General features: G+C 37.7%; 2 protein-coding genes across 3 annotated transcripts; one reads left to right on the top strand and one right to left on the bottom strand.

Annotated features, from left to right (window-relative positions):
- Positions 1-12: 12 nt before the first annotated feature.
- On the bottom strand, positions 13-18,451 carry BORA (BORA aurora kinase A activator). Of its 2 annotated transcripts, XM_082277424.1 has the most exons (12): positions 18,331-18,451; positions 17,537-17,707; positions 16,325-16,431; positions 13,938-13,983; positions 12,445-12,526; positions 11,157-11,222; positions 10,358-10,414; positions 8,091-8,308; positions 6,564-6,717; positions 4,945-5,546; positions 4,421-4,552; positions 13-2,961 (listed from the first exon to the last, which is right to left on the bottom strand). In XM_082277424.1, exons 2-12 carry the CDS (start codon positions 17,690-17,692, stop codon positions 2,782-2,784), a joined length of 1,800 nt encoding a protein of 599 aa, XP_082133550.1. In that variant the 5' UTR covers positions 17,693-17,707; positions 18,331-18,451; the 3' UTR covers positions 13-2,781. The 2 variants fall into 2 exon arrangements, with proteins under 2 accessions (XP_082133550.1, XP_082133551.1); XM_082277425.1 differs by lacking the exons at positions 10,358-10,414; positions 12,445-12,526; positions 13,938-13,983; ... (1 more) ...; positions 17,537-17,707; positions 18,331-18,451 and having other exon boundaries at positions 11,157-11,218.
- A 224-nt stretch (positions 18,452-18,675) lies between these two features.
- MZT1 (mitotic spindle organizing protein 1) lies at positions 18,676-22,781 on the top strand. Its single transcript, XM_082278137.1, has 3 exons — positions 18,676-18,790; positions 20,701-20,846; positions 22,251-22,781. The coding sequence occupies exons 1-3, from the start codon at positions 18,742-18,744 to the stop codon at positions 22,272-22,274; spliced, it is 219 nt and encodes a 72-aa protein (XP_082134263.1). The 5' UTR covers positions 18,676-18,741; the 3' UTR covers positions 22,275-22,781.
- Positions 22,782-23,305: the final 524 nt, after the last annotated feature.

The raw sequence follows: 23,305 nt of genomic DNA, 5'->3' as shown, positions 1-23,305 counted from the left end.
ACAATATAGGTATTAAAGAAATGTCTTTATTCTGTTTCACTACTCAATTTACAATTAGACACGTTAAAGGACTCTCATTGAAAGTACTGATATTAATTTAATGTAAACAATGACCCCTTTGTGCAATGTGTGCCAACCAATGCATTAAGAACAAGTACAGAAACACAATGGTCAAGTGATTTCCATGGTAATTTGCACAGTAGGTTTCTTCTACAAATCAGTTGTACAAACATAATAAAAAAATAGGCATATTTTCATAAAATAAATATTACCCATCTAACTGAAGACTATAAAACAGGACAGAAAATACAGGCAATCCACGTGGGGGGGGATCCTTAATCACTTCTCACATTCACCCATTTCTGCTGTTACTTTTTTCTTACCTTTAAGAAAACACTAACACAGGATGAAATTAAATACTTTAGTGATAGCTTTTTTACTTGTGAATACTTCAAAAGCCTCTGATCATTGAACATTATAAAAACAATCAAGAAGATTAGTTAAAAAGTAAAACCAAATTTTAATTCTACATGTAACTCAGAAAATTTCAGAAACAGATCATAATTTGGACTACCCTGCTTAACGTTCATTAAATTTACATTACTATTTTAGTAATCACAATTGCAAAAATAAATGCTTTGTACAGTCCTTTCCGTTGATTACTGTTAAAATTATCATGAGAAACAGAAATGACACAGGTCGTATATATAACTTTTAAATCTCAGGCAAGTTGTATCCTGCTTTTGAGTGACAAAAGTTAGAAGCTAAAGCTAAGAACATTTTGAAGGCCCTATTCTATAAAATTCGTTTTCCAGAAGTCTGAGTTAATTTCCTATTTTTTAAAAAAATCATTCCTTAACAGTTGTCAATTCGGTGTATTTCCGTCTTCTGGGCACTGTTTGAAGATCATGAAATAGCTAATATATGACACTAGATTCCATTACTGTCAATCCCACATGCATTACAGAAATACTGATTAAATTGCTACAGAAGTAAAAATAATGCACACCATGTTTGCTCATTAGATTTCTAAAGTAAGTTTTTTTATATTTCTTTTTGCAATGTGAGAACTACAATCAAGTGATGCAGACAGACATTTCCCTTTTTCTTAAATGTGTTTTTCACAAAACTTTCAATAGGAAATTATTAATGAACATACTTCAAGAACTGTTCAATTCAAACAAAACACAACTCTCAGGTCTAACATACTGATTTTAATGCCATGAGATTCTGTTCACACCTGCCCTTATGAGGTTTTTTTACAATACTGTCTTGCCTTCAAATTTAGGTCTGACCAATAGGTTTTGGACCTAGTGTGCCAACAGCGGCTCATCAGCCACTGTCTGTCACTTTGGTACAAGCTTTTCTGTGGGTTGTGCAACAGAACAGAAAGCAGAACTTCCATCCACTATCCTGGGACATCCTTGCTATGAAAAGGGAGGAAGACTGCTTCACCTGGAACACTTGTTAGAATGGACTTTTTTTCATTAATCCAACCAAGTTTACCAGAGCTCTACATAAACAGAGCCCAGAAATAAGAGTGTATCCCTTACCTCTCCTTTCCCTCTTACTCACTAGGGCCACAAGATAACCATATGGATTTTTTCCCCTATTCACATTTATAAATTCCAGAAGGTTCTTTTAAAGAAATACAAGCAAATTCAACCAAATCTGATTTGATTACACAAAGGGAGTTCTGGGCTTCTGACCCCCCTCAATCCATCACTTTAATTCATTGATGGTTTTCTTGAAAAGATCAAAGGTTTGCTTGTATTAATACTTTTTGTAACAAATGGCATGCAAAAGTTAATTATATTTTTAAGGATTTATCTTTTTTCGTAATTTCTGCAAGCAACATAATAATACTAGGAATTAAGAGTGAAGTGAAATGGTTTACTCTAATAGTAGAAAGGCTGCACCATTTTCTTAGTGATGTACTGAAACCAGTGAATCTTATTGCACCTTCTGAGGTTCCTTCCAAAGGGTACCAGATCATCAGTTTGGACACAAGTGTTCTTTGGAGACACTGGTAGTGTCAGGTGATGAACTCCAAGTTTAGTACTAATACAATTATCAAAGCAACAACACTACCTTTTGATTTTAAGGTAACCAATAGTACATTTTACTTAAGTACCTGGTAAACCTAACTGACAGATCACAGATTTTTCTCAAACCAAAGTGGTTCAGAGAATTGCTAAACAGCTTCTTTTGACATAAAGCTTATTTTATATTACTAAGAGAACTAAATTTGGTGTTTGCTCTCATCACCACCCCAGCAATTCACTTTAGTCCAGTGACTTACTCTTGGTACCAGTGCTAGTATTTACGAAGCCACACAACAAATCTGGTTAGAGACTATCCAAATCCAGACTAATAGCCCTTTTTCTTTCCCACAAAGAAAAATGTCCCTCATGCCCTTAGGAGGGACAAATCTTAAAATGTAGGTGCTTTTGCAGTTATATTGGTTCCTATGCAAGTTATCCTAGGCTGTTCATGGAATCCACCCTAACCACAGAAGGAATACAATTCTGAAAAAAACCTATTGTTTCTCTGTACCAAATCTAGACACCTTAATTTTCAAAAAGGATCACTTAATGATACCAATAAATTTCTTAGTAAGACCTGAAAAATTCCATATTATTTTAAGAACTCCCTTAATATATACCAAACAGTTTATTACATTTGCATTAGAAAAGCAAAATTGTATGTATAATCCAGGTAATTGAGGTCATATGTATAAAAATTTATTAGACACCACAGCTTAAGTTCTCCATCAGAAGACTACATACCACTTTTGTGAAACCCCTGAACTTGATTTTCATTTTTCCAAGTAGAAATGTTGCAAGTTGCATTTTGACCAAATACTGTGCTATGTGTTTTGGCTTTTTGGAAGCAGCATTGCTTCTCTGGAGATTTTGCTCTCAGCAACTGATTGTCCTTATGGCTTAAAGCAGAACACTCCTAGGTGAATAAGAAGAAGTTAGTTTTAAAACCATTTTAACAGAAATTCTCCAAAAGAAACAAGATCCAAGCTTGCTATCTGCAAATTTCAAGTATAGTAAGTACTTCAAGTACCAACTCTGCCGTTCTGAAATGAGAAAGAAATGAAGTAACAGCTTTTCTCTACACAGGTCTTTGGAACATGCCATCTCCAAGAACCACCTAATTTCAAGGGCTCACATGCTCTGAATGAGCAAGACTTGAATCTTTCAGCCTGCAGTATCTGTGCTTTTTTCTTTTCATTCCCTGGGAGCTCTCAATTGTAGGATTTGAATGAAGCGCTTAATGCCTTCACACTTTAATCCTAGTCTAAAACCCAAATATGGTATAGTCAGGATCCAGCAGTTCAAAGACTAACAGTGGGAAAAGGCAGCTGCATGACATTGGCCAAGTCCCTCTAGGACAGGTTTGATACCAGACAACTGATTCTGGTAAGTACATTCACACATAAAATCCATGTCCTACGGGGTGACTGGGGCAGGATTGTAGATTGAGTATTTTTAGAAGTACAAAATATCCATCTGTTCTTGTATGGGCACATTTGTCCTAATCTTAAATGAACAGTTTACAATTTGATGTCAGTGCTCTGTAAGACACCATCAGTCTGCACTTCCCCTTGGCAGAGAGGTGGCTTTTAGCATGTCACATCCAGAAGTGAAGTCAGGGCTGAATGGGTTTACTTAAGGTTTTTTTATAATCTGGTAGTAATGGTTAGTACTGTCTCCCCTTGAAGGACTTCCAAGACAAAGCAGACCATAAACTACTAGTTTGTAGCACCATGTGACCATAATTACTCAGAGGAGATGATCTTTGCTCTCTTCTCCAAAGAAACTAACTTGCTACTCTGGAAGAAGTAGAACTCCTTCCTGTCAGTCACAAGATTAAGAGTTTAGGAGCCTTGCTGGATATGTATTGTCTTTTGTAATTTGTTTTTCAAATAGGGCTTGTAATTGAAAGACTGCACCTATGCAGGAAGTTCCCCACCAAGTCAGTGTGCCAGGTGTGGTCTAGGACTTGATGCTAAGTTTATAAAAATTAACACTAGTCAATTTTTCCCCAGAAATGTCCTTCTCCACAGGCACATTTTTAAAAACTTAGCAATAAATGAAGCAGCAAGAACAAAAGAAACAAAAGAGACAGACTACAATAGTCATGAGCAGCCTCGCTACTACTTTTCATGCATATACCTCAGTTTCCTCCAAGACAACCTTTGCTTTTGTCATAAAACATATTAATTATATTGCCAGTTTAAGGTATTCGTCCTGTGTTTATTCAACATAGTATCTGAAATGATGCTACATTAACATCTTTATTATCACCTGATAGTCTCTCCCCTCAGGCTCCCTCAAACTAAATAAAATGGGGAACAGATGCTTTAGATGGGAAGCCTGTCACTTTTTTACCACAATTTAACTCCTACCTTTGTTCTAAGCAGCTGAGATTTATTCTGAAACACGACAGTATTCACATCATTTTCTCTGCAACTGTTTTCAGCCCCTGCAGTATCCATAATGCTGTTTCCAGAAGTCTGTGTATTGTAACCACTGTCCACCTGAAATCAAAAAGCAGGGCTTGGAAAATGTACCGTAATTTAACACAATTAAATCCCTCAGATACCTGATATGATTTGCATTTGATTAACAGAACTTAATCCAACAAACCAATTATGACCGGTTAATAACAAAAGCAAATTGTAAGCCTGTCTGCCAGAATTAGTCTGGATTAAGTTAAATATACTACTGCACATAGCAACACAAAAATAATTATAATTGCTATGCTAACTCCACCGAAAGAGGGGATGGAGGGAAGGGATAAATGTCACGATACCACCTGCATGCCATATGAAATAAGAGAAAATAACAATTACTTCCATATTAGTATACGTATTCCACGTTATGTTGAGCTCAGTTTTACAGAAAGACAAAAAAGTATTTTTATTTTTACCTGAATACTACTGTTGTCACAAGGAATTGCGCTGCTTTCTGCAAGAGGTGACATGCACATGCGAGAGCTTTCAATACTGAAAGTAATGCCTGTCATAAAGCTGGCCATTGGTGTATTGCTACTGCCAATTGCTTCTTTTATCCAAGTGTTTTCCTCTGACACTTCAGCTGCATCAGCCATGTCTACAGTATTATTTTCCTTTAAGCTTTCTATATCCTGAAATGATGACAACCTTTGATGACAACCTTCTGAGTGATCTGGTGCAATGGACACAGTTGTCACCACGAGATGTGTACCATGCGCAAAAGTATCACCATCTTCCTGATGTAAGTTTATTCCATTATCCATTTCTGGGAACCGAGCTTCTGCTGGAGAAGCGTTTTCCTTGTCTTCCTCATCCTCATCATGATTCTCAACTGCAATTGGTATTCTAATGACAGAAGTCTGATATTTGGCAGTTCCTCTACAGGCTCCAAGCCTCATAGGAGAGCAATTTTGAATTGGAGAACAACCATCTATGTAAGGACTTCTCGTACTTGGGGGTGTCATTATATTTGAGGAAGAAGGAATGTCTGGAGAACGAAAAGTAAATTTTCTTTGGTCTGAAAAAAAATGAGAGAAGTTTAACTCCACCTGATATCTGATACAAAAACTCATCATTCTCAAAGCCCTACAGTCCACTGAGTAATTTATACCCAACTACAGAGTATTTCACTGACTGTTGCCTCCCAACCCAACCAAACAAGCAACACCAAAAACCAAACCAACCACCCATACATTTTAACTACCATGATAAAGGCAAGTTTTCATCCCATTTCACCACCAAATTTCTTTTCTATGATATGATTTGCTATATTGGAGACCTTGTATTTTCAAATGTCATTACTATACAGTATTCAAAGGAAAATGTGTGAATGCTGGTTCTGGTTTGTTTGTGAACAAGTATCAATACACAATCTATAGGCATTTAAATTTTTGGCAGCAATGAAGTTTAAGATCGAACAAGTGAGAAAACATCTATGCAAACTCCACATATAAAAGTGTAAAATACATTTAATCAAAATGTGTAAAAATCATGTATAAACAGGTATAATCATGTTTAAACAAGGTATTAAGCTTTACCAGGTGTGGACACAGCATGAAACAGTGACATTTTCTAGAGCAATGAGGACACAAAATGTTTGTGATTTCTCACTAGTCATTTCATTTCAAATAATCTTCAAGCTGGCATGATTTGAAAGATCAAGCTAAAGATTCTTTGCCCATTAACATTAAAATAATTCAGGGCCAAATCAGAATTGTAATCTGACTCAGTTCAGGCATGTGGCTTTAAAAGCCCTCCCACATTAAATTAACCCTTTTAACTTTTCTTCATTCTTATTAGGTCTCAATGCCGTCTTCCAAAATATTTTCTCTAGTTCATCTGTTGCAAGTATATACATTTCATTGTTTCATGTGTTTCACTGCTGCACAGATGTGTCATATAGGAGGAGACTGCTGGTCTGCTAAGCACAGGAACTTATCTCCAAACAGAAGCAGGTTCCACTAAGAATTTTTAAGTTTTTATAATCAAAATATAGTACTCAAGATAGAGTAAGACATATACAGTTAAGCCATACCTGAGAGTGGTGTTTTTCTTATGTGAAAAGCAATTGGTGAAAAAGCGGGAGAACCATTATGTGCAGGAGACCCCTCTGAAAACGTGGGACTGGTTATACTTCCCAGACTATAAGCTCTTGTTCCTCCCTGAATAGGACTTGATGAAAACTGACCCTTCAGATTAAAAAAAAAAAAAATCAAATCCACAGGGTATTATTTCCATAATCTAAACTTTGGCTAATATGTATATATAAAATTGTTCTAACTAAAAAGCTTAATATGGCAGCACTGGGAAAGACTAATCCTTTACAATGACAATCTCTATCATTAGTTTAGCTTCATTATTTCAATTGCAGCTCTTCATCTGGACCTTATGCCTCCACACAGGGGAAAAGAGCAATGGACTCAAGCTGTCACGTAATATCAGCTAGCAATGGACTCAAGCTGTCACGTAATATCAGCTAGGACTATTTTATCCATTATATTTAAGACTAAGAGAAACCTAAATAGAGAATTAATGCTATCTGTGTATCTAGTCAAATGTTTAATCTAAATTTCTTACTCGTATCACTGCAGATGAAAGTCAGCCACTATTTATATTTTAATGTAATCCATGTTAACTAAATTCAGCAGCAGATAAAAGACAGAAATATTTCTCCTTAAGAAAACAGAATAGTGGTCATGACCTTGCTTGAGACTATCATGCAAAAAACCAACCAAACAAAACAAAAACAAAACCAAAAAACCCCAACCAAACAACAGCAAAAAAAACCAACAAAAACCCACCAAACCAAAACATACCCCCTCACCCCCACATCACTTCAGGCACTGTAATTGTATTGTAGGAATTCTTTACTAGGTTACCTTTTCTTTAAGCTACACTACCCTAGTGTAGGTAAGGTTTTTCCATGCACTTCAACCATGAAACAGGTAAAACTGTATCACCTAAACCACTTTAGGTGTGCTTTGTCCACATGGGGATAAGGTTCATTTTGTTTAATTTAAAAATGGACATTACATTCTGTGTTTTAATAAATGTCTACTCAACTGAAAACTCTGGCCGATGGGAAAAAAAAAAGCATATTTAGCACTGCACTTCAAAGATCCACAAGTCATTTCTTCCACAACAAATGAGTTTATGAGATTTAAGGGAAATAATTATATTACATGTTCATATCAACTGGTATTGTAGACAGCAATTCATGGATTTAAACGGGACTTTTTTGTATACACATTTTACCAAAAAAAGAAAGGTTTTAACGTGCTTTCATCAAGTCATGTTTTAATTCTTACTACCTTTTCGTAACAAAATTAAAACGTAATTCCCTCTATGAAAGAATAGCAGCATAAAAAAAAAAAATTTGAAATAATAAGAAGTCAGTAATACATTCTTTCAACTTCTGTTCACAAATTTTTTTCAGAATCTGGAATTTAAAAAAAAAACCAAAAACCCAAGAAAACCCAAATAAAAAAACAATCATCTTTTAGTCAAACACCTACTCTCTCATAAAGTACATCCCACCCAGCCCACAAAACAGGCTACTTACTGAACTAGATGTGTCCAGGGGGCTTCTGCACCGGACTGGAGATAATTCTATTGAACAAAGCACTCCAAGTGGCTGACTACCACATGGACTATGCAGAGAAGGGGACAAACATGCCGATACATTCCCATTTTCTTCCAAAAACAGCTTTCTTCTGAGTGATGAAGAGCTCAGATTTTCCTGAGACTGATCTGCAAATTCATCAGTTCTAAAATATTCACCTAGAAATGTGGGGGAGAAATTGTTTCCAATAAGAACGCAGGAAAAAAAATACATTCCATTACAGAGACATATGTAATTAAATTAAAACATTTAATCCAATTTATCAATACAGCAACTAATTAATCTGTTTAGGCACCTATCCCAAAGGATTGCTTGTCATCCCTACAAAATGTCACCTCTGTCTACTAAAGTTCATTCCACTTTTGCCCATCATCCCTTAACACTAAAGTCTGAATTGAAAAAATTTAAAAATAGTTGCTTGTATCTACTTCTTGGTCTTCTCCCAGAATTTTATTACTCTTCATATCTGAGCTGTCAAACGTGGATTATTTTACTACCCAAGCAAACCTAGACTCTTTTTCAGGTCTCCCATATTCTTTGATGGTCTTCATGATACATCCAGAGGCAAAACAGATTAGACTTGAAGAAAATCTAAGCAGTTAGCAGTTTACAGTAGGAAAGCACAAACTAAGACCCATTAAAATATGCTCAGATTTACCAGATTATTTTAGCTTTTTGCTCTTGCTCTATTCTAGTCGGATGTTCCCTGTAGGAGAGATTTTTCATGAATTCCCAAACTATGTATTGATGGAAGCATTTGTTAAGACAAAAAACAAAGGCAATAGATACGGTTCCGGTTTGTTGGCCCACAGTCCAGGTTCTGAATTTCAACACCGGGACAGAAGCATGCAGCCAAAATGCTCTGAGCTGGCTGTACCCATTGTCCCACCTATGAACTGGAAGATCAGCCCCTTCCAGCCCCCTTGCCTGAGAAGGTGGCAGTAGTTGCTTGATGTAGCACTTTATAATCAGACAGTTAAATTGGACTCTTGCCTCCTATCTCAGCAGTCACGGCTTTTTTGCCACCACACAACTTCTATTCCCCACCATGGCTTCAGGTACACTAAAGGCAGAGCTACAGCACAGCTTTACTCAAGGCAAGGTTGGGCTTGGAGCCTCCTGGCCAGCATCTGTAACCAAACAGCTCTGCTAAGACAAATTACTGCTCTGTTTGGGGGAGCACGGGGTATCTTCTGCTTATAACCTTTCAGGCATTCAGAACTGTTAACCAATTTCATAGAATCATAGAGCATCCGGAGTTGGAAGGTACACACAAGGATCATTCAAGTCCAACTCCTGGCCCTGCATAGGACACCCTAAGAGTCACACCTTGTGCCCGAGAGCATTGTCCAAATGCTCCTGAACTCTGCCAAGCCTGGTGCTGTGACCACTGCCCTGGGGAGTCTGTTCAGTGCTCAACCACCTCTGAGTGAAGAATCTTTTCCTGATATCCAACCTAAACCTCCCCTGACACAACTTCAGGCCATTCCCACAGGTCCTGGCACTGGTCACCACAGAGAGAGATCAGTGGCTGCCCCTCCTCTTTCCCTCATGAGGAAGCTGTAGATGGCAATGAGGTCTCCCCTAAATCTCCTCCAGGCTGAACAATTTCCAGTTGCCCTCCATATCCCTTCTTTTTTATCTTTACGTCCACACTCATATAATTTTATTTCCGCTGTCGATATCACCGTGTCCTGCAGCCGTAGGGAGGAGGAGAGAAGATACAGCAGGCAGGAATTGTGCAGCAAGATTGATTTATTTAATTATTTTACAAACCCTTTTATAGACTTTTTTCTTCATAGTCTAATTGGACAAAGGATCAGCCACCCCTTGGGGGTGATTGGCCAAAATCCTAAAACATCCATTGTCAAAATATTTTTCTACTGTACCATAAACAAAGCTCTGCAAGGTTGCAGGTGTTTCATTGTTTACAGAACTTCTGCTATTATCTTCCGTGAGAGAGAAAAGTATCTCACGGTTTAGAAGAAGCAGGAAGAATTCCTTGCTAACAGCATTTTTGTATCCACATAATTTAAGTCACGTGTGTCCCATGAAACATGGGGTAACTGTCTATTTAGAACATATACTTAAAACTTTCATTCATACCTTGCTTACAGTATTTCACAAGACAAACACCCAGCCAACAGTACAAAACCAAGTTTTCTATTTAGACATTCATAATTAAATTTAGATATTGCATGACATACCTAGTATTTTCTCTAAATTAAAATCCACTGGCAAAGACAGTACTGTCTGACAAGCAGCTGCAATGAATAAAACCAACAAAATTAGCTTACAGTGACCTTTTACTAAAGCTATAGAAACAAAATTCACTTTCAAACTGCACTGCAATTGAGCTATTTAAATTACAGCTGCAATAAGGAAAAGTGTTAATTAAAGTACGATTCTGATTTGATATCACTACACACAGCACACTAGGCTTAGAGATAAAAACCCAAGAGTTTTAAGAATGCCTCTCTAGAGGCTTTTATGCTGAGAAGAGGTCTCTGAGAAAGGAGGGATTCAAAAGGGAAGTGGCAGAAGAATCAAAATACCTTGGGGAAAAACAGTATGTATTTATCAAAAATGATGCAGTTTAAAAGATGTATTAAGACTTCTGATATTTACAGAAAATAATCACGATTCTCTAACCCAAAACAAACCAACATATTAAAGGTTTCTTGAAACTGTAATTTATTGTAAACCTGAAGTACACATTCACTTTTTAATCCAGAAAAAGTACATATACTGAGTTGGAAAAAAATGCTCTCCCACAGTCTACAGGGGACTTAATTTTTTACTTGAAAAAATACAACAGAGTATAATAGAACAAAATTACTATGAGAAATGGGTATTAAAATTAATAGTACTATACAGTTCAAGAAAAACTATTTCTACAGTTATACTAACAAACAAATAATTTCCTTTTGAAATTGAATGGCCATTAGAAATGGGTTATTTTTCTTCAGAGAAAGCCTGTAATTTTAGGCATTGCCTTTTACTCACCATTGCTTTTCCCAGGCTGCAAGCTCAGCTGTCTTCCAATCGGAGAAATGTTATTTATATCTATGGCTGTAAAAGAGAACTTGAATTTAAACACGCACCGCACACAGAGTTTTGAAATGTTGCAACACTAAGTTACAATACTTAATACAACCAAACGAAATTTTTGCATCAATGTTTGGAAGAGATTAGAAAGGAGTACTGAAAAAAGGTTATCACTATAGCTATCAAGAGAATTTCAGCACATTTCTATTCAAAAAAAAGCTTAGTGAAGTAGCATCAACACTGCCCAAAACTTTGTCTCCTCCTGTCCGTACACAAGAGAGATTTAAAACAGACTAGTTCATGCTTAGCTGAACAGGCTGTGTTCAGGTAAAACCTATTTCCAGAAAATCATTCAGTCTGGACTGGAGAAAGGTGAAGAAACACTTCATCTTTTTTATATAGCTCAAGAACACAGACCATTTTCTTTCACCATTCACTTTACCAGATCTCAGATTATGCCTTATGTTCTCTGCCCCAAAAGTGACCATCTTACCACTGACAATTAAAAATACACTATCCACAAGCTGTATGTCCTTGATAAAAAAATTTAACAGCTTAGCCTTTTCCAAATCTTGCAAAAATCCCCACTTATTTAAGACTTTCATACCAAACAACAGGACATGCAAACAATACTTTACAGCTGACATTTGCCCATCTTGTAATCCATTTGTTCTGTATTCTGCTGGTTATATATAAACTTCAATAAGAGCATTAAGAACAAAATCTAACAGTGGCATAAATGAAATAAACTTAGAAAACCCATGACTAGTGGCAGTGAGCTAGAAGGATGACAACAGGAATTTATGCTGCAAATAAGGGTAAAAGAACACAGAATTCCATTTATGATATGCTTATACAGTGAGGAAAGCAGTCGGAATAAGAGGACGTGCAAGTATCTGAAGAAAAAAGTGCAGTAGAAGACTTGGCTATTAGCAGGATCAACAAAGTTGATAGTTAGAGATACAAAGTTATGTGTGTAAATTAATATGGTTGCAGACAGGTTATTAAAGTAGAAAAATTTAAGAACAAAGACCAAGAATAACAAAAAGGAAAAATGATATAAGGCTTTCCATTCATGAACAATTCTTAAAAAAAGAAAGCACTTGGAGAGAAGAGCTGAAAATCAATCAGTTGTGCCATATTTTATCACTGGTTCTTACAATTTAAATTGAGGTTAAAAAAAAAATATGCTTGATAATTTCTCCAAAAGCTACTTTATTTTGGGTGGACAACAAAAGCAACTTACATTTAGTTGAATTAAACTGAGAAACTTGCTTGCCTTCATGTTCAATCCAAGGAGAAGGAACTATGAGTTTTTTTGTGAAAAACTGGAGTAGAATAAAAACAAACCATCTGAGCACTTTTTAAAATTTTCAACTTAAATTTAGACTAGTATCCTGAACAAGAAAAAAAACGTAGAACATTTCATTATTTTAGGACCAAAGAGATTAAAGAAAAAAACTATTTGATTTGAAGACCCCTGTGTTCTTTATGACACATAGCACTTCAGATCTTTCAAGTCTGCAGAGTGAAAGCTATACACAAGTTTCAATTAACAATAATTGCTCATTTAAAAAGTTGAATTGTCACTACCACGCTTCTTGCATAGTAGTTTAAAGTAATTATTTTTAAATTTTCAGTTTGTAAAGTTTTATTTTGACAATTGAGCTATTTCATAGAAGTGATAAAGAGACACTGTGGTAATAGTAAAAGTGATAAACTGAGGTTTTTGGCAACATTATTAGTGTTAGAGTATTTGGCTAAATTGGTCAGTGGTACAACACTTTTGAGTACCTGCACTTCAGTCTTCTCTGTGAACCAGAAACTATCTATCATCACAGCTGCACTGTGGAACACCCTGACACTGAGCAGATGAACACTATCACAAAGCTTCAAGAAACACAAGGCAAATCCTGTTCTCACAATAAATGCAAGGCTCAAATTAAGTGAAAAAAACTCAGCTTGAAACATCCAACTATCAAAAGCATGATTTTTATCAGAGACAGGGTTTTAAGCTGTTCAGCTGCATAATCCATTACATTATACCTCACAAGAGGAAATATCCCTTTTAATGCAGATTTAGAACAACAGGGCATCTTAGCTGCAGGCCAACTACACAGCTCCTTTACAGAATCATAAAACAATTTTTGTAGAGACAAACTGATAGACCTGCCTATCACAGCCTTTTTGTTGTTGTTGTTTTTTAATTGAAATAACATTGAAGATTTCTGTAGTGAATATTTTAAACACTTTACTTTTCCTTCTCTACTAGACAAATGAACAGTGAAAAATAAAATGAAAAATGAATGGAAAGATACAAGCTACCAGAATAAAGTCTTCCACCCAACCAAGCAGAATTTGGAAGAAATTTTTAAAAATCACAAAAATTCTGCAATATTTTTAAAAATTTAATATAACTCCAGCAGTTACTGTAAACCCCCATATTCTCAGTCATTATTTTTAACCTGAAGTTAACTATTTATAAGAGTTATATTACAGCTACATTACAACTAGTCAAGAAAAACAAAAGAAAAAAATCTGCTGTTTTGACCTATATGTGTCTGAAAGAAGATGGGAAGAAAAAATGTGTGTGGATTCCAACTACAACTGCAAGGGATGAGGGTGCAAAATTACTGTCTTACTGAAATATAGGCTTCTGGGTTTTGAAATCCTGCAACAGACGTGGATCTTTTCTGTAGATAAAACAAATCAATATTTGATAGCACAAAGTTTTATTACCTCCTCAATAGCTTTTTGCCTTCTGTCTTCTGTCTCCTTATCAATTCTAAGTAACAAATGAAAAACAACTCAATTATCAAAACCATCACATTAAGTAGAAAAAAATGTAAAGAACAGCCATATAATGATTTAGAGATACTCAAGAGAAACTTTATAAATTAAGTTGCACTAAACCCTAAATCTTACTATGTTTTTACATGCAATAGTCTCATACTATAAATCACACTTTTCAATTCAGTTGATTTGAGAAAGATCTGTACCATTTAAAAGTACATAATTGCAGATATTCCGTTTACTCAGCATGTCTGGACAAAAACTCAATCATAACCGATCTTCCAAAATAATGTCACATTAACGTATTTTACTATTAAAGTTAACATGAGATTAGACTTGCACTGTAAAACCCAGCAGAATAAAAAACTGAGCTGTAAAGAATTAAGGGCAACTGAAAACGCTCCAGGAATTTGCACACTCAAATTCCTGACACAGCCCACCTTCCCAGCACAGAATTCTCCCCAGTAAAATACATAGTATGCCACACTTTCTTCAGTTTAGAATACAGTATATTTCAGTTTCTAACAATGAATATGTTTCCTTATGCAGCTTTTAACTTAGTTTTTAAAAAAATATTGTAGTTACTTCAGTTACTTCATGATGTGTGAGATTCTATATTTATATTTCCTCTAACGGTCACCTTCAAGCCTGACTTTCAGTTACTGCTAAGTAATTTATTGTAATAATTTTTGAAGCTTATAAATATTCATCATTGTCTTAGCTGAACCACCAATACTTTCATATACAGTTAGTATACCTGAATTACCCTTGAATAATTTTAGAAATCAGTCAGATAACAAGATATTATTAGATACACAAGCACACACAAATGTGCCAAATATATAAACTCTCTCTTTTATGCTTATCAGACTTTGAATATATCTGCAATGTTTGTACATGTCACCTTCAATTACGTCTGCCTAGATGATGCTAAAGTGACAGTTCTATGGAGACACTTGCAGAGTAATTGTACCAAAAAAAAAAGCATACAATCACTGTATTTTTATGTATATATATGCACTGAAACATGCAAGCATGGACACAGCAAATCTACATACAGTCAATCTAGCCTCTTTCTAGTCACAGCAGATTATTTTTCAAAAAAATGCATCACAGTGGGTATGAAACAGCAGGACAGACTGGAAGGACCCACAGAGACAATGCATGTTTGTATCTATGGGCCACATCACTTATTCCTGGAATTGTCACACAAGCCACCTGCATTAAAGCTACTTTGTCTGAGTAAGGTTCCATAAAGAAGGTAATCAAATCCCTAAAAACTTAAGGCTTAATAATGTATAAAAAGTATTAGTCTGAAACCTACAGGCTGCAAGAGGAAGGACAGGAAACATTAAGACCTGGTGACTCAGATACAGATGGGGACAGCTATAGTCCTATAGCTTTTATTATTCAAAAAGAAAGATGTAGGTTCAGTCAGACACTAAGAACAGCAAGTTACTTCACAGCATTTTTTATGATGAGGATGTTGAAACACTGGAATAGATTGCTTGGAGAGGTGGTAGATGCCCCATCCCTGGAAACATTCAAGATCAAGGTGGATAGGACTGAGCAACCTGATCTAGACAGGACTGGTTTATTATTCTGTTCCTGCAGTGCTTCATGCCATGAGGAGCAAGCAGTTCTTTTATGCAAGTCTGTATCTGAGAAACATACAGGAGAGTCTACAGGATTCACCATTAAGGCCTCCCCTTCGCTACTTCCACCTGGCATGTCATTCTCCAGCACCAGTGTGTAAAACGATCCCTCAAGATAAGCTCCAAATACCAAGACTGTTTTACCTACCCATTTTCCTCACAGAAGTTATTTTCAGAGAAAGGAAAAAAGTTCAGATAAGGTCCCCGAACTACTTCAAGTAACTAGCACTGGTCCCCCCTCCTTCACATTAAGTCTAATCTATACCTTTCAAAGAGAGTGCTAGGGCTTCCCCAGCTAATTTTCCCAAGTCTACCCTTCTGCAGGAGCCCCAGAGACCAAAGAAGCCTCCCTGCAGAGCATTCCAAGAAGATAAACTGTGTTGTAACAAGGAGCAGAAGAGGTAGCCTGGTAATGATCACTGGCAAGACATTTTCTTGTTTCCACTAACTGGTTTTATCTGGCTGTCTACCAAAGTGCAATCAGCCACCATCTTAACATTAAAAGGAAGCAGCACAGAGGCAGCCTCATCTAAATATTATATCCATATAATGTAAAAAATTATGTTAAAAGATTTGACTAAAAAGTCTTTAATGCTATGCTGAAATGTTAGTAAAGCAAAAGAACAGTGTTCTAGTATTAAAGCTAAGTTAGCTGCATAAAAATAGATTCTAAGTTACCTAGCACAGCTCAAATACATTCCTTGGCGTCGAATGTCCTCCGAGTCAATTTCCACAGGATTTATTAGAGCAAGCTGATCAATAGACCATCTGAATTTTCCTGGTGTCTGAAAAAAGAAACGGGCATCTTAATGCTTGCTATTCTAAAAGGATACAAGTAAAATCACAGGACAAATCTCAACAGAACAATACAATCACAGCTTCCATATAGTTCCTGTCAAAGACAATCAAAAGTGTTTCTATTTAAATGATCTACTGTAAAAAAGAATTAGTTAACTCAGTCAGGCTTTTTATCCTGGTAGTGGTATCACAATGATTTACAAGATACTATCAAGTGGAAGGTTATAGCTGGTATTTACAAACTGAGGTGTCAGTGTCTTCTCAATTTCTGAGGACAGGTCTACTAAAGATACATAACTTGAGATAAAATTAAATTGCCTCTTGATTGCACAATCCAAACGGTGGTTCTATGAAAATCCAGTATCCACACCTAACCCAAGTCATCCAAACAGTCTTCCTTTCACTTCCCATTTCTAAGAATACCTGAATTGCAACGCCATGTACATCCTGCAAAGTCTCCCTCATAAATACCGTGCATATGGCACAATAAAATCCAATTCAGAAATAAAGCAGCTTCACCCCTTTATTTAACAGTTACAAAGTACTGTTCAAATATATTTGGAAAATTATCTACCAAGTGAGTCTTTTTAGTTTCATTATCGCAGTATCATCTCTACTGCTTATCACAAAATAATTTCAACTGCAAACCAGTATGTAATTTGCAACTAAAAAAAAAAGTTACAGATACACAAAATCATTAACTTGAATACAAAACCAGCTCACAACAGAAGTGCAATTAAGTTTTATTTGCAACCAGCTTGCTCAGCATCTAACTAGAAACTGGTTTTCTCCACTTTAAGTGGGACCAGAGTACTACATCCAATAACTGTTCTTTATCTACTTCCTACTGGTTTTAGCACTCAAATTGTTAGTATCTAAAAACAAAATAAATTTAGGAAGGGAGGAAGACTAAGTGACAATATCAGTATTTAAAAACAGCATAGTTCTGTAAAGAGAAGAAACTCCAAATGCCACCTAAGTTATTGAGTTTGGTACATACATTAAAGTACACTAAACAAAATACCCTTTTGATGCATTTGAAAATATTAGCACTATATCGGTACAGTTACACAATTAATGAGTAGATCTTACAGATGAGGATTTCGTTGACTTAAAGACTGAAGGACTGGAGACAATCTGCTCCTGAAGAGTATAATAATCACTGGGACTTTCAAACGGATTCAGGATTGTAACTCGTCCTGGAGTTTCTGGTGTTATCTGCATTTTAGCTTCTTCTGTATCACCCATAACACTAAGCTATACCTGAAAAGGAAAGAGGGAGAGCAAAATTAAGGAAAACGAAAAAAAAATGAAATCACACTTTTGACATTTCAGGGCCACCCTGAAGGCTTTGGGAAGAGAGGATTTAAGGCACCAGGAACATTTCAAAAACTAATAAAAATGAAGTTAGCTGTGGCTTGGACCTACTGACATGAAGTTGATAAATAAGACTGGTACGAACAATTACAAATAAATAGAAACTATGAAAACGAGATAAGAGAGAACATGAAAAGGAGAATTAAAAAAAAAAAAAAAAACAACAAAACGAGGGCAAAACAACAAGCAAACCAAAAAATCCCAAATCAACCACCAGAAGAGACCAAACGGCCGTCCTGCCCGCACACGGGACGAGCCCGGCAGCCCGGCTGCGGGGATGCGCGGCGCTGCCCGAGCGGCCGGGGCAGCAATAACGCCCCGGGCGGGTCCCGCTCCGCCCGGGCGCTGAAACCGCCCGCCCTCCGCCGCAACGGGCCGGGGGCAGCCCCAGCCCTCGCGGGGCTCCGGCCGGCAGGAGAGCACCTCCCGGGGCCCGGCAGCTCCCGCGCCTCTGGCCGCAAAGGGGACGGGAGCCCCGGGGGAAGCGCCCCCGCTCAGCCCCTTCTCACACTTCTCCCCGGGACGGTGCCACCGCGCCGAGCCACTCGCCGGTTTCCCAAGCTCCCGCCGCCGAGGAGGCGATGCCGGGAATGCCGGGGGTACGGGCACAGCCACCTGCCGCCGTTACCGGGCCGCCGCCACCGCGCCGCTCCCGCCCCCGCCACCCCGGGCGGCTCTTTAACAAGCCCCGCCCCTCTGCGGACTCTGACCAATCACGGCGCGCGGTGTGCGCCGCTGGGCCAATGGCAGGGCTCCCCCTCTCTCGAATGGGCCAATCGCCAGGGGCGCTGCCGCACGAATTCAAAGCAAGCCCGCCCCCGCCGCGCTGGCGCTGCGCCGGGGCGTCACGTGGAGCCGGAGGGGCGGGGCCGGCCCGGGAGGGCGCGGGGCGTTCCGGTTCCGGGCGGCGCGGGGTCGCCATGGCGAGCAACGCCGCCAGCCTGAATGCCGTGAGGGAGACCATGGATGGTGGGTGACAGCCACGGGGCAGGGACGCGCAGGCTGCAAGGGAGAGTGAACGCCTGGCCCCGCCGTTGGCCGTGGACAAGGGCCGCTCTCTTGGGAAGAGGGATGCGGGTTGCGGCAGCTGAGAGATGCAGCCCGCAGCAGTTTCTTTTTTACTTCGTGTCACTTCGTGAAACGGTTCAAACACCCCCGCAGAGCGAGTGTCTTTGGACCTGGCGTGGCTTTTCTTGTTTTTTGATTTTGGTTGTTTTTAATTTAACTAACATAGAATACTGGGTGGGGGCTTTTGTGTGTTTATATACATTCATAGATGCGTGTGCATATATACATATTTGCTGCTGTTTCTCGTTCCTTGTGACGGTCAATGCAAGTGCTGTGACCTGGCCCAGTGCATCTTGGATTTAAGGCGGGGGGCTGGAGGTGCGCGGGACAGAGCGGAAGCCCCGACCCTGTCCCGGTGCCAGCGCAGCCCCTGAACTGGTCTGAACCCCGATATTTTGTTCCTGTGCGTGGCTCACGTCAGAAAACCGACGTAAACTGCAAAAAAAACCAAAACAACAACAACAACAACAAAAAAAAACAAGCCAAAAACAAACAAAAACCAAAAAAACCCGAACTACAACGTAGTGAAAAAGCTTTGAGCACAGTAGTCGGTGTTACAGAACTAGAATAGTTTCTGCTATGAAAACAATCCGAAAATGCAGGTACTGTTATGGGATAGGAAATGTGAGAGAAGGGGCAGTGGGAGTACTGGGAAATACTTTGGAGAATGATAGGTCATGAGAAATGTGAGCAGATGAGTAAAGTTTAGATGCTCACTTTTGGCCTGACTGTGAGGAACCAAAGCTGCCATGTTTTGGGCTTGTTTCTCAGTGTAGTGTGAAACTCTGGAATTCCACAAAATGCCTCTACCAAAAGCTTATATGCAGAGTGGAAGGCAGCCAGGAAATCTGCTGAGGGTTGTTGAATGTGAAGACTTTCTCTGAAAATGCCCTAATGAGGGAGTAGAATCTAGGGAGAATGTTCAAGGGCTAGTGCTTTGTTATTTTCTCAGCATCTTCACTTCTCTTGAAGTTACCGCTGCTGTTACAAAAGCATTTCTTAGTACAGATCCTCATGAGTTGAGCTGGTGTAAAAATTAGCATTTCAGCCACTGATCTCCATGCTCTGACCTGCTGCTGGAGGCAAGACAGGACTAGCAGGGTCATTATGGCCCCTGTGATGCTGCAAGAGGGTAAAACCATTTTGTGCAGATAGAGAGACTTTGGGAAGGACAGAGAATCTCTGACAACTTCCCTCTTTCCACTTCTGTGGGAATGATTTAGACAGGAGGGACAATAAAGACAAAGTAAGGCTTTTGAGAACAGGTATAGAAAGTGCACTGATCTTTAGATTTAGGAGCCCAGGCTTCCTGTGTAACTATGTGTATATTTAGGATAGATATAGACATTTAGCAGTTGTTGTTTGTAAAGTTGTTAAGGGCTCAGAATTGTTGTGGAGAAACTGCTACATCTCTCTGCCAAAGACACTGCCTCAACACCTAAAGATTAGAAAGGGCTTCATCACTATCTGGAGTCCAAAAGCACAGAGGGGTCTTATAGCCTACCTTTTACCTACTTGGCAGGCATGTTAATTGTTGAATTCTTCACTTTTTTCTTTAGTTTTTCAAAACCCATTATCCAGTATTAAATTTCCTGAACCAGGAAAGCATGGTGTTTGTGTTAAAAGCTGTAGCTTTTGGCTTATGCTGGAAAATTGAGCATGTTGTTGAAGTTCAAACAGCAATGGACATCTACCATGTTCACACTGTAGAGGTACAGTAGAAGTTAAATGTTGATGAGGAACAATTTTGATCATTGAAATTTTTGTAGTCTGTAGGGACTAAACTGCTTTTTCATTTTTTTCTGTTGCAGTTCTGTTTGAGATTTCAAGAATATTGAACACTGGCTTGGATATGGAGACATTGTCTATTTGTGTGCGGCTTTGTGAACAAGGGATAAATCCAGAAGCATTATCATCTGTTATTAAAGAACTTCGTAAGGCTACAGAAGCTCTAAAGGTAATGCTCTAGTTTAAAAAGCTTATAAATTTGTTTTTAAGAGTAAGATGTACATGCAACTTGCTATGCTTCAGTTTGTAAAATGTAGTTGGATATGACTCGTTTTTAAATCAAGAAAATTAACTGTTCAATAGAGGAGGCAATAAATACAACTGAATTCAACGTGAAGCAGGAAATGGTACAAATAACATGTTTTGTAGAAAAAAAATAATTAGACTAACTCTTCTGAAGGAAAAGAACCACAACCAAAACTCAAAAATTTTTATTATGGTCACCATTTGTCCACTTACCTGCATAATAGTACAATTAGGTTTTTCCTTTAACCAATATCACCTCATTTCTGCAACCTCAGATCTAACAGTATGCAGCAGTGCTTGTAAACAGTTACATGCAGCTTGTTAACATAATCTTTACATATTGCTTTTACCCCCTTAACCTGTGCTTTGAACCTTTCCGAAGACTAACAAGAGGGGATTTTGTGATGTGTGTATATGTAGGGCTTTTCATATATGAATATTTACCTGTTTAACTAGTAGAGGGTAACTGTGGTTTAAAAAAACTTCTCGCTTGCCTTTTAAAGGATTTTCATTCTTTACTGTCTACCTAAACATCACAGTCATGACTTTTGTGTTTTGGGTGTTTTTGGTAGGTGGAGGGGAAGCCTATGTCTTGCTTCTGTTCTGAAAGACTGCATCCTTTATTTTTAACTTAGCATTTTTCTATACTCATGCATATTTTGTATTTGTGTCTGTGCTTAAGCATATGTTTGCATGTGTATTTAAGTGTGTATAAGTAATTGAGGGCTATTTTACTGCTTCCATTGCTTTCACTGCTTTACCATTCCTGCTGCTCTCCTCTACATGTTTGTCCCATAACTGGTTTAAAACCTACCAGTGTCAGTCTTCAACAACCATGCCTTGTTGACAGGGTTGAGTTATTCAGTAACAAAAATACTTATGTTCTTAATCAAATAATTGGCAGTGTGATTTATGCAGTTATGATTAGTGTCGTTCTTCTGAGTTTTGTGTCAATAATTTGTCTGTGTGGATGGGGTAGTAATTACCATAAGTTATGTAAAGTAAACTCCAAAGGTAACTATATTTATGCATTTGAGCCTTTCTTGAAAGTATTAGGGTAAAATGTGCAAGCTTAAAAGCTGCTCAGATACAGGATGTAACACAAGCAAACATCAGTGGCTCTTTTAGTAAAGGGGAGTGGCAGCTGACAGCATTTTTTTTTTTTTTTTAGAAAATACTAGTGTTCATTAGAAAAAAATGAAAGTAGCTTTTTTTTTTTAGACCTTTAAGTTCTCCAGGTAAATTTAAAAAGTTACAAGAAGAGATTAGATTTAATCTACGTTATGTCTCTTTTGGTGACTTGGAATAATTTTTTTTCTGTTTCTAGGCTGCTGAAAATATGACAGGCTGACATGGGAGAACATCTCTGCATGAGAAGCATGCCAAGTTAAAATTAACAGGAGCTCTGAAGATTGCCACTATTAAGAAAAAAAAAAAGAAAGAAGTGTATGTGAAGATTTCAGAGTATTACTGTAATGTTTTTCAAAGGAATGGTGTATATTATAGCTTTGAAAAGTTTTTAATAAGTTCACCAGTAATATTATTGCTTGGTATTTTTGTGAACTGTTTGTGAATATTGTGCAACTGCTCTTCTTTGGCATCCTGTACTTTTAAAATCATGCCAGATATTGTACATTTGTTGAATTTAATGTGCACCAACAAATCTTTTTATAATGAGTGTAGCTTTGTTATTGCATCCTTTAGAAGTGCTAGTATATTCTGGGTTTTATCTCTTGCTTTGATGAAAAACTACATGTACAGTTTTAGTCTTGCTTTATGGTCCAGATAAGAATGAAGCCCATACTAACTTTATTTTAGAGGAAGGGCAGTAACTTAAGTCTTAAGCTGAAAGTAATAAATAAAGCATTTTTTAAATAATGTGGCTATTGAATTGTCCTTTTGATTTCAATTCAAATTGCTGGGAAAAAGTGTTTCACTTAGATAACAGAAGTTCTTCAGCTATCCATGTAGATATGTATGTAAGTTTAAATTCTGGATGACATGGAATGTTTCACGGAGATAGCATGCTGCATTTGTTGCACTTATTCTGACTGCAGGATCTACAGGCTGTATTGTTACTGCAATACAATGGTCAGTGCATACATGAGAAGCATCTGATTTGGTTGATAGGTATCAGTAAGTCTTTAAGCAGCTGCTTGGTACAGGAATGTCTTCTCATTTAGCACTAGTAACCTTCACTGATGCCAAAACAAGTGTTAATTTCCAGTAAGCATCCTTGCATCTAGGAATTCTACTCCATAAGAAAATGTTTTCTTCTGTGTTCTTCATCTGCTGCTGTTTGAGCATTTTTTTTTTTATTTAAGGTTTTTTGACATTTTGTTAATGGTAGTTTCAAAGTGTAGTCCTAATGGGACCTAAAGA

This window comes from Coloeus monedula (genome assembly GCF_965178545.1).
Source record: "Coloeus monedula genome assembly, chromosome: 3".
Taxonomy (NCBI): domain Eukaryota; kingdom Metazoa; phylum Chordata; class Aves; order Passeriformes; family Corvidae; genus Coloeus; species Coloeus monedula.
The sequence above is the reverse complement of the archived record's forward strand: the minus strand, read 5'-3'. Positions and strand labels throughout refer to the sequence as shown.